The sequence below is a fragment of the Arvicola amphibius genome, chromosome 14 (assembly GCF_903992535.2).
Source record: "Arvicola amphibius chromosome 14, mArvAmp1.2, whole genome shotgun sequence".
NCBI lineage: Eukaryota > Metazoa > Chordata > Mammalia > Rodentia > Cricetidae > Arvicola > Arvicola amphibius.
In genome coordinates this window covers 28439384-28451916 of record NC_052060.1, presented here as the reverse complement: position 1 = coordinate 28451916, position 12533 = coordinate 28439384, and the positions used below count along the sequence as shown (strand labels likewise).

Here is a 12533-nt window from a genome sequence, read left to right as displayed (position 1 = left end):
ATACAAAACCCAAAGTCCTGGGGAAAAGGGCCAGTAATGATATCCTAAAATGCCCTCCAGGCTCCCATGCATACTCAACTCTGTTTACTACACTCTCAGGCCACTGTATGGATACTCATAAGTGAAACAACTGCCTTTTAGAATGCAATGAAACAATATTTCCCTTTACCATAACCAAATGCATTCTGTATCTAGCAACAACCGGCAATACAAATCTTAAATTCAAAAACTAAAGGTTATTATTTTCTTCTGTTACCAGGCATTTGCATCCAGCAAGGTTAAAGAGCCTCAGATGAGGAGAGGCAAGGGTGCTGTGATAGTCTTTTAGTCGTGAAGAATAAATGTGGCCTGCTCCACGGAGTACAGAAGGGAAGTTCGCTTGTCTCTGATGCCAAGGGATTTTAGACGAAGCAGGAGTAAAGATAGTGAGGAATCTCATTCAAGTCATGCCCTGCTTTTCCTAACTTCCCTTTTCACTGTTTGGTCTTCTTCTTCCTCATTTCCTTGGGGAGCAGAGTGATTGATAGCCTAATCCAATGACTGTATTACAGCTGCCTCAGCGAGGACTCTTTTCCTTATCATTAGCAGTTAGCCTATGGTTAAATTCACAGCTCACTGCTTGGGACTGCCCCTGAGATTTCAAGGTCTGGCCTTTAGAAAATATTTAACATAAAACTGAAATCTTGACATACTGAGAACTCAGTTCTCTGCAAGGAGTTCGTTAATTAATCCAATGTACTGTACCGGTGTTCTTTATAAGACTGTGACACGGTGAACCATTTCGGAGGCTTACAGAGAGATGTGTAGTCCTAAATTAAACAGCCGCTGACGTGGATCTACACTGATATTTTAGCGCAGTAGATATGCATGAATCTCTGAATATTTAAATTTAAGCTCTGACATTGACACAATACTCTCTAGTTTCACTTTCATAATGGAACCTTTTTTGGATTAATTTCAAGCTTGACATCATTCTTTATGATAAAAACATACACATACAAGGAAAGAAATTTAATAATTCATTGCCATTGCTGCAAAGATAAGTTCTCATAATATGCTTGTCAGGTCTTTTAGTTTACAAAGTCAATCAAATGTTATAGGAATTGGTACAGATATTAATTTATTTTCCTAATTTTATACACACACACACACACACACAGAGAGAGAGAGAGAGAGAGAGAGAGAGAGAGAGAGAGATTATCAGAGGACCTGTGATTTTGTTGACTCTTACATAATGTTTAATCGATTATCTGCAGAACAATGTCTATTTTAAAATATCTAAGTAGAGGCTACAGCCCTTGATTTGTACCTAAAGCCTTCACCCTTGCCCGTCTGTCGATGAGCTGTAAGCATCTATGGATACGGCAGCCAAGTCTTAGAAAAAAATTATACATCTTATAACTGCTACTTGGCTGGAATGTCAAGGCAAGGCAAGACTGTGCCTGCAACTCTGCACTTGGCATTTCCCTTTGTCTGCTTTGTTGCCATGACGCAAACATGAACAGTGAGATTTGTGTAGGACAGGTAGCAGGCACGCTCACTGTCAAAAAAATCTATTATTAGGGCTCTGATCTCCTGCACAGACCAAGGGTAGCTAAACAGTGAGGCATCTGAACTGCAGCAAAGGTAACACAATGAGAAGGGGCACCTTGTCAGTAGTGCATGAGCATTTTCAAGTGAGCATTATTTAAATGAGCATATTTCTAATGGTGAGTTTCTCTGGACCAAAGCGACAACTTATAATGGAAATTGTAATTCAGCATCTTTATTTCATATGCCTACCTTGAACTGCTCTGCAAATACAACTCAGGGGTTTATATAACAGGTCTTTGTAATTGGATTCGTTAAACTTTGGTTACTCTAATGATGTTCTATATAAGGAAATTACAGATCGCAATTTTTGTAACTTTTTATATATATATACAAAATGGGTGGGGTAAAGGCAAGAATAAAACTGAATGTTCTCTTTTAAATGATTGGTTATGGCATGATCATATATTTTCCTAAATTTTATCTTTACCTATTAAATTATTTCAAACATTTCACTGTTAAATCTTTAGCTCTTATTGATAAGAATAGTGACAAAAATAGCTTAAATTCTATGAAAGATAGTAGGCGTGTTTTTCTAAAAGGCTTTTATGCATTGGTAATCATGTGATTGACACATTAAAAAAATCCAACCCTTTAATGACTACTTCGTAATAAAAAATATCAACACTGTATTTTGTGGTATAATTGTGATATGAAATATAAGTGCTATAGTGATCTGTCAAAAATCAGCTATAGCTTGTGTGTTTGAAAATAGATATTTAAAGAAAAGTAAAGCTAAAACTTTTGAGTTTCTTATATACTGTATGTTTTACCACGTTACCAGATTTACACAAACAGTCATTGGGACTCCAGCAATATAAGCTTAAGTCTGTCATGAATTTGGATTACAATGGATTTGTGTTCATGAAGTATCTAGTGACAGAGTGGGCTCTGTTAAGTTACATTGATCCAAAAGTTCACCCTCAGTGATTATCTTTAAAATCATTGTAAATTATGCAAGTGAAGTCAATATTTGAATCTTGGAGTAGTGAGATGGTTCAGAGGGTGAAGGCCTATGTTGAAACGTCAGGGACCCTGAGTGCGATTCCTGGGACCTACATGGTGAGAAAGAACTGACTTATTCAAGCTGTCCAACCTTCATGTAAATAGTCTATCATGCTTACACATGTGCACACACACAATAATTAATGTAATAAAAATTTATTGTAAAAAAATTAAAGCCACTATATTGTATGAGTTTTTTAAGGATCTACTATGAAAGTTTTATTAATGAAATACTGTATATGCTTAGTCCTACAGCATTAGAAGGCTACAAATTAGTGTTAACATTTTTGCCTTGTAGTTTGTTAGGTGGGTAGTTCTTATGATGAAATCTATGAGTTATACAACTGTAACTTGAAGTCCACATAGTAGAACTTCAAATGATGTATTATTTACCTGAAGATTGTAAGGAGAATCTATGAGTCTGGCCATTATCATTTCCTGAGAAAGAAACAATCGTTTCTCAGATCTTCTCCAACATTCTGTCTGTGATTAGCACTTTCAAACCCTAACGTCAGACTTGAAGGCCATCTTTGGTAAATTATTCAGACATCAGTAATACAAGCTCATTAGGTTTAATACCAAATACAACGGGAGCTATTCTTTTAATTAAGTATACACACCATGAAATTTCAAGCAAATATTCAAAATTTTAAAATAAGGAGTTTCTCTTTTGTGGGAAGTTACAACAAAACTGGCAAACAAAACAGTTCAGAACAACGAGTCTGCTTTTAAGCTGCTTGGAAGCAAATTTCTCTAAGCCTGAAGGATTATTTAAAATGCCATCTGCAGGGAGATTTAATAACTTTTCCCTAAGTGCGTGTTTACATGTGTGACAGACAACATACATTCAGGGAATGGAATGGAACAAAACAACTCTGACGAATATGCTCTTCCCCAAGAATGAGCAAACCTAAAAGCACTGGAACAGCGAAAGAAAATGTCTTCAAATAAGTTAACCCATTGAAAGACACACAGCTACTCTTTCCCCTGTATATCTGTAGATGAGCAAAGCCTATCCTCCAATGTCAGTTGCGAAAGGGCACACCTTTAGCTGATGCCATGGAGGACTCAATCGTAACGGTCTTTAAGTGAAGCTTACCCACTGGGAAGACTCTGTGTGACAATATCCCACCACAGCTGAGTGACACCATTTATTCAGTTGGATGGTAGTAATCACCGAGTTGTGGCTGCATCAAGATGCTTTTATTATTTGGTAACATGATTTGAAAATGGTGAAAAATTTAAAGTAAAACCAGAAAAAAAAAAATTGAATCTAAAGTAAGAAAACAAAATTATTCACTCAGGTACAGAATTTATATAGGGCTCCTCCCAATTACATAAATAAATATCAATGAATATTTTCGTTTTCTGAACACTTGCACACACACACACACACATGCACACGCACACACACACACACACACACACACACACAAACTTAGTTCCTTGTGTAGTAGTCCATGAACTAACTGCTATTTGATAACACAAATCTCCTACCTACATTATAGAAATAAGACCATTAGTTGGTAACAACTTAGGACTATTTTACTTACTGTCCATAGAAGAATAGAGAATAGTTAGTCATTAAAATCAATTATTTTCTTACATTTATTTACTAATGATGTATTAGGGGAAGGGCTTCAGTGCCTCTGTACACTTGTGAAGGTCAGAAGACCACCATCACCCCCAGTGGGATCTCTCCTACAACTCTGTGTAAAGCATTTTGTTTCATTTTACTTTTTAATTTAATTTTATTTATCCAAATGTTGATTGCAAGGGCCCGGGAGGTGAGTCGGTCATTAAGAGCATATATTACTCTTTCAGAGGCCCGTAGCTCATTTCCCAGCACCCATGTCAGGAGGCTCACAAATGGCAATAACTCCAGCTTCATGGGATCCTACACCTCTGGCTCTATGGTTACTGCACTCAGGAGCAATTTGGCTTTCACGATGACAGGGTCTTAGGAAGCTTTCCCTTCCCCAGAACTTTGTAGTAGCCCGATCATCGTGAAAGCCAAATTTTTCAGCAGAAGAGCTGAAGAGAAGATAAAGGGTGTTGGAGGTGCCTGTGTTCTGGTGGCTTGAAGCCATTCAGGGAGGCCAATTAAATGCTAACATTTTCCAGGTGAAAAAAAATTAGCAAAGAGGTAATAAAATTAAAACAAATTTTAAAAGTACTGAAATATGGCCTGAAAAGATGGCTCAGCACACCTATATTGCTTTTTTTGCTTGTTTGTTTGAGACAGAATTTCTCTGCGTAATAGCCCTGGCTGTCCTGGAACTCGCTTTGTAGACCAGGCTGGCCTGGAACTCACAGAGATCCACCTGCCTCTGCCTTCTGAGTGCTGGGATTAAAAGCATGTGCCACCACTGTCTGGCATTATATTGCTTTTGCAGAGGCACTGAGTGGTCTGAACGCCTACATCTGGAGGCTCCCAACCACATCAACTCCAGTTTCTGGGAATCAGACAAGCTTTTCTAGATTCTTCAGACACCAACACTCACTTGAAGAAATCCACTCTTAGATACAAATACACATAATAAGTAAATAAAACATGAAACATCTTTTAAAAAGGAATGTAGAAATACACCATGTATATAACGTCATTTCTCTTGATAATGAGATTTCTCTTCTTAGCAAGAATTAACTTCTATTTCCAATGCCAAAAAGAGTATTTTGAACAAAATAGAAAGCTTGAATGATGAACTGGAAAAACCACTGAAAGCATCCTCTGGCAGTCTAGGCATTTGCTGTCAGGTGACCACTCCAAACAATTATTCAGCTTCTCTTAAAAAAGCCCAACTCAAATAGTTGTAAAAACTGGCACTTCAGGGTTCTGAGGAAACCCTTGGGATGATATTCACTACGTATGGCAACCATTGTTTTTAATCTTGTAAAAATATTCAGCATATTTTGTGTGGCTTTCTACGCTGGACCAGACTTTGAAGTTCTGACAAGCATATCGAAGAGAGTAGCAGAAGTATTTCACTGAAATTTGAAACCTGTGTTATTAGCAGTTTTACAAGGCTAGGTTTTGTATGATGTATGCTGAAGGTACTTTGCCATAGCCCTTGCTTCTACCCTAGAACATCTTATTGCCAGTTTAAGCTGCTTTTCTGGTCATATTCCTTTTAAACTACAGCAAGTATTTCTTTAAAGGGAAAGACTGTATTGGTCTTGTCCATGTGGAGAAAGGTTATTTTCAAAACAGATTGTATAGTGTGGATGAATTTAATGTAGAACGTATTAGATATGAGGGACAGCCCCTTAAAAATGTGAGGGCCATTTTGTTGTTTCAAATGAGAGTTCCAACACCAGCTTAGCTGAGCTTACAGCCCAAGCGAATTTTTATATATGTATTTATAAATCTCAGAAATGGAGTTTTCCTGGAAATGTTAACAGGCCCTGAGGTACAGCTTGTGTTCAATGTATGTATGATAAAGACTGAGACATGAGAGACTCGTTCTAATGCTGCAATTTCAAAGTTTTATTAGACTGAGTTATAGCAAGCGAAAATATTCAGAAATTGCAGCTTAAATGAGAAAACGTGAATGGTGTTACTTATATAAAATACTACCTCAATAGTTCTTCTATTAATTTTTAATGCTCAGCACCCTCTGTGACCTCCTCTATTCTCTTGCCGTCAACATGACAGGCTGGAAAAAAAATTGAAATGAGCTGACAGAAAAAGTAGCACACGTCAAGGCCCAACTGCAGAGTTTCTTGTCTCTTTCTAGGACCCTTGCTAACACAGACGGTGTTATTTCACATTAGAGTAAGAGTTAAGACCTTGTTTGATGGCTCAGGGGCTGCTTGTCTGTTCCCTCCTTCAGACATGGTGTCCCGAGCATTCCACTATAAGCATAATGTAGCTCCGTGTCCCTGTAGTTTTACCTTGGCTCGTGGACATTGTGTAGACTTCTTCAGCATAGACAAGGCTTTGGCTGCCAGTACTGACCCTTCCAAAAGTGCACTTTGGCCTGATTCAGCAATGACTTCCTTGAACAGTGGGGCACCATTGCTTTATGTATATTTACCCCTTTCTCTATCACCAAGGAAACTGACGCCCATATCAGGAGAGTCAAGGACCTCACGGCATTGTCTCTGCAAGGCCAAGTTCATGTTGTCACAGCAACAGAGTGTGCAGGGCACCAAGACCAGAATGAACCTTGGAAGTAAACTCCTCTCTTTTTACCGAATTCAAGTACAAGAGGGTGAGAAAGAATAAGCAATAGTGTGAGGTCAGCCCTGTGTCTCATCAGCTGAAGCTAAACACTGCACTTTAGGGGTTAGCTCTGAGTTGTGAAAACGGGATGTTTTAAAGATAATGGATAATTTTAAGAGTCTAAGAAGGATGCAAACGGATTTAAGGCTATCAGAAAGGTTTTATAATTGAGGTACTTTTTCTCTCAAGAGGCCATGGTGTTAGCTTTCACTAATAAGGGACAAGGTGGCTGTGATATTGAAAAACTCCAAGGAAAATAGAGGTCAGAGGAGAAGGAAGTCAACATGGCCATTTTCTGGTCCTCTCTCATCGTACCCAATAATAACTGTCACCTCATAGTTAATTTGTCCCACCATAACAGTTAAGAAAGTGACCAATAATGAGTTACATCAGAATCTCAGATCATAAAACACAAGACTCTCTTGCTTGCCTCCCCCTCCCTGTCTTGACTTCCAGCAATGGTTAATGAAGAAAAATGCCAGGAAAGAAGAAAACCCACCTGATACTCCTCCATATGTGGTTCTCTTTCCAAGGCCAACGGCAGGCCAGGGTGTGCCATCGGCTTTCAGTCCCATTAGGCCCGAGACAGTGTTGGTGGCTGTAACACCATCTGCACCACCTATGAAAAAGCATGTGAACATTTGTCTTTAGACCTTGAAGAAAGGATGATTGAAACCCATTCAGGCCCATGCAACCTTAAAATTCCTTCTCCCAAATGTCTGCCTTCATTTGACTGTTTCCAGTAAGCTTAAATGTTAGATTTCTTTTTCTTAAAGCTGCCAGTAGTGGCACATGCCTTTAATCCCAGCAGTATGGAAGCAGAGGCAGGTGAATCTCTGTGAGCTCCAGGCTAGCCTGGTCTACAAAGAGAGTTTTACTACAGCCAGAGCTACTGAAATATATCCTGTCTCAACAAAACAACAACAACAACAAAGTTAGATATTTTTTAAAGTTTTAATTACCATGAATTCAGTCTCTTAATTAGATGAATATATCGATGTCAAGGTTTTCCAACCAGTGCAAATTTCTGGGTAATTTACATTATCTTTGCAAATTAAAGTGTGTAAGACATTGGGCTTTATCTTCACAAATGCAAGGGACACAAAAGTAAATTTAGTGCGGATGAAGCTGTATCACAGATGCAAAAGCCATTACTAAGCCAGTACACATCGGGGCCCTCAACTTTTGAGTTCTCTGTTAGGACTGTAGATTATTATTTCATATTTCAAGCATGCTAAGATGTGTAAACTGTGATTCTGTGTATCAAAACTAGGTATATGTTGTGCATTGGTAAAACCAAGTGGTCTACGAAATATATTTCTTAAAAAGTACAGGTTTACAGATGTGTGTGGAAAAGATCCGCTTCAGCACTTCTGCACCATTTAGGCAGCATTAGTAACTGGGAAACTAATGTAATGCCAGCTCTTACCTTCCTTCGCTGCTCTTGCGATGCTTACAATATCGGTGACATTTGGGGTCAACTTGGCAAAAAATGGAACCCGAACAGCTTGCCTAACCCAGCGACAGATGTTCCTCACCAGCTCTGGATCCTGTTCAAATAGGTCAGTTAAATATAGAACCTAATTAAAGAGTTGTGATGAAAATTTGCCCCCAAACAATATCAAAGCTGGGCATGTGCAAGATGAGTGGAGGGGACCAAAACCTACATGATACATTTCTCAGACTTCTACGTGCGTTAGGGAGCTAAGGCAGGCACACTTCAGGTGCTCTTTGAAGACATTCTGGAAAGGTTAAAGTCCTTAAGGGAGTCTTTGTAAAATATAATTATGAAGAAGCAAATGCAGGAAAAGTTTCTCATTTTCAATGAATGATATCAGAAACACAACATAAAGACATGCTTCAAAGTTCAGGAAACATTATAGAATTTTTAGTATCTTCACTGTTGAATGCCTAAAAAATTTTTTTTGGACTGGTAAATGGTATCCAATGTGAAGTCGGCTGTTTTTACTAGAAAAGACAGATTCTTGTTGGAGTCTATTCAAAAGAAACTCTGAGAACTGATCATTTTGCTGAATGCAGTTTGTACTCACGATAAAATGGGTTCTCAGCCCTGGCTTGCATATGACATGCGCAGTGATGTTAGCTTACTTTTCTAACTAAGTTACTAAGATAAGCAAAGTCTTTCCAACACTCCTTTATTTGAAAGATAGATCAAAATGAAAACAATCAAAAATTCCCTTTGTAAAAGCAAGAAATATTTTCATTTTTAATTTTTTTTCCTATGCACGTTTCCTGCGACTTCTGAAGCTTTTATTTTCTCATGGGACAAGTATCATTTAGAGGAAGACACCCATCCTCCCCATTGAAGCAACTTTTCTGTTACAATGTCCTTGATTTAAACACATACAATAGGTTTATTATTATTACTATGTTGAGTGAAAAATTTAATCTGATCAGTGCTGATAATTTGCTTTGAAATGTGCTTTAGCCCTGAAGTGTGAAATCTTTCAGAGAAGTAGTCACTTGTCTGGAAACAAATAAAAAGTTAGTCTGAAAAAAAAAGTGCAAAAGCAATTAATTATCAAACTTGTTAATTTCATCTTAACAAGTTAAATTTTTTTGATAAAAGAAACCCCCAAAATACATACATACATATACATATATACATATACATACATATATATATATACACTATAAAGTAGCCAGCAAATATTTCATTTGTAATTAGTGTTTTATGTGTAAAAAAAAAAGGTTGCTTTTGGTATTTTAACCTTTTGGGTTTGTCTAAGACAAAATTTCTAATGTTACAACCTTTAAAGAACCTTTACACTTAATTTTAGCAAGCTTTGATTTGCCACCCCGTACTTTCTACTCTGAAAGTTATCTGTTTCTAGGGGGAGAGACTGCAGCGAGGTCATTTCTGTTGATTGTTATTTTACTTGAACCAAACTCAAGACTTTCAACAAGAAATCTTTGGCTTGGCTTGTTCACTTTTCAGAACAGTAATTTCTTCATTAAACATAAATATTAAAAAGCACTATATGGAATGCTCTGTGGGGCATACGGTGCATTATGAATAGTAAAATCGGGAGACTTAGCTGTACAAATTCTAACTCATGAAAATGGAGATATGCCCTGGCCCATGCAATGTTCATGAAATATTTATGGCGACTGCATTGGTATTGTGATGGCAGTGCATCCCTGAGACTTTCATTTCTAAGTTATGAATTTCCATGGGACTTAGCTTAGAAATGACAGTAACTCCAGATGATATGAATTGCATGTCTTCTGTGAAAGTGCTCTTTAAAGTAGAATTGGACAATAATTTAAAGATCACTTGAATAGCCTAATATATAGAAAGTAGCCTGGCATGAATTACAAAAACATATTTAAACTATATTCAGTTCCAATAGCGTAAACACTAATAACTTGGTAGAACTTCTGTGTGACTTTTAATACTATTGACCACCATATATTTATAATTTACTTTGAATATTTGTCAGAGATTGTTTTTGTTTTTTGTTTCATTTAAAGTAGACTACTTTAAGTAAGTATTTGGTATTCATTTCTTAGGAATTTGAAATTTTTTGAGTTTTTTAGTTTTCTAAAGACATACAGTTCATTTCTAAGTGTGATCTCATTGAATTATTGTTCTTGTTTTGAGATAACATGATTTGACCTTCCTGTAGTTCTGTGAGGTTGATGTATGCAGATACATTTCTTCTAATCTTCAGGTCTCACCCAAGTCAGCTAGGAGTAAACACCATAGCTAGCTAAAACTGAAAATGAGTGCTTGAGAATTTGGAAAACAATTTCTGGCCACCATTATTGTTTAAGTATTCTAATATAGACGATATGTAACTGTCGATACTTCCTTCATATCTTCACACTTCTGAGATGAAATTTTGTTCTGAATACTATGTCTTTTTCTGTGCCCTGACCTTCCCTTTCTTCTGGTAGCTTTTTTGAAAGCTTTGCTTTTCTTACTGAATCAGGTTTTCAAGTCTTATCTATATATTTTCTAATAATTTCTCCTCCCAGATCTTAAATATAGAAACAGTTGCCATTTTCTGCTACAGGAACAAAATAGCTGATAGGATCAAACCCCCCAAAAAAATAAAGCAAAAAAGGCCAACAGTTTCTGAGAAGTCAAAATACATGTTCTGTGGCAATGAAGAAAGAATTAACTAAAAACTTGGCATAATACTTACTACCAAAATTGTCTTGGGCTGTCTTATACCCTTCAGTAGTTATTTACCTTAAGTATTGCATTTGACCTAACATTCTCCAGTGAGCTAAATCTCTCACTAAACTGAGCAGATCTATAGCCTTAGCCAACCACAAGGCTAAAAGGGCTATAAGATAACATCTGAAACTCTCAGAATCCCTCTGTGGCTACAGCACCCTTAGGGACCACTTCCATGGATTCCTCAAATGGATGGGCTTGTGACATTATCCTTTGGCTATAAAAGGTCATGTTCCTGCTTTTAACATGAATCCATGTTTCTGGGCTTTAGCAACATCTGCTTGCCTCAGGATAAATTCATCCTTATTTCCTAAAACAAAGAACTTGGCATACTTTTAAGTTACTTCTTCTTTTTTGTTGATTTTTATTTAGCTCTACATTTTTCTCTGATCCCCTCCTCACCTCTCTCCTCCCCTTCAACCCTCTCCCAAGGTCCCCATGCTCCCAATTTACTCAGGAGGTCTTGTCTTTTTCTACTTCCCATGTCTCTCTGTATGCATGTATGTCTCTCTTAGGTTCCTCATTGTTGTCTAATTTCTCTGGGATTGTGATTTGTGGGATGGTTTTCTTTGTTTTATGTTTAAAAACCACTTATGAGTGAGTATGATAATTGTCTTTCTGTGTCTGGGTTATCTCACTCAAAATGATGTTTTCTAGCTCCATCCATTTTCCTGCAAAATTCAAGTTACTTCTTTTTTTTTTTTTTTTTTTTTTTTTTTTTTTTTTTTTTTTTTTTTTTTTTTTTTTTGGTTTTTCGAGACAGGGTTTCTCTGCAGCTTTTTTAGAGCCTGTCCTGGACCTAGCTCTTGTAGACCAGGCTGGCCTCGAACTCACAGAGATCCACCTGCCTCTGCCTCCCGAGTGCTGGATTAAAGGCGTGTGCCACCACCGCCCGGCCAAGTTACTTCTTTTTATATCTATTAAAATCCAAGTTTGGGTCAGAGGAGATGTATCAGCAGTCAAAAGTATTTGCTATACTTGAAGAAGACTCCAATTCAGTTCCCAGTGACACTATTGGACAGCTCCCAACTACCTCTGGCTCTAGCTCCAGTAGATTCACACACACACACACACACACACACACACACACACACAGAAAGAAAATTAGTAATAAAAATTAGGTTATTACTGAGTTTAAGAACAGCTGGGCAGCTGGGCAGTGGTGGCGCACGCCTTTAATCCCAGCACTCAGGAAGCAGAGGCAGGAGGATCTCTGAGTTTGAGGCCAGCCTGGTATACAAGAGCTAGTTCCAGGACAGGCACCAAAAGCTACAGAGAAACCCTGTCCTGAAAAATACCAAAAAAAAGAACAGCTGGGCATACTTCATTATATATGATATTCTAGAAGCATGGAATCTAAAAATAATGTTCTACAAATCATTTATTCTAAAGAAAATAGACAGTTGCTTTAAAAATAAAACAATAGCTTACTGCATCTTTCACTGAATCTAATAAGCACAAAATCTAGTGGGAGTAAGAAGCTTGTATTGATTTTTTTATAGGTAG

The 12533-nt window shown here is 37.4% G+C and overlaps 1 protein-coding gene across 1 annotated transcript in view; it reads right to left on the bottom strand.

Moving 5' to 3' along the window:
• Positions 1-12533, bottom strand: part of Dpyd (dihydropyrimidine dehydrogenase) — a 780348-nt gene that overhangs the window by 208922 nt on the left and 558893 nt on the right. Inside the window, exons 17-18 of the mRNA XM_038311847.2 lie at positions 8250-8370; positions 7320-7439 (exon numbers count right to left, since the gene is read on the bottom strand). Of these exons, the coding sequence (XP_038167775.1) occupies positions 7320-7439; positions 8250-8370 (241 nt within the window). The remainder of the gene's footprint in view (positions 1-7319; positions 7440-8249; positions 8371-12533) is intronic.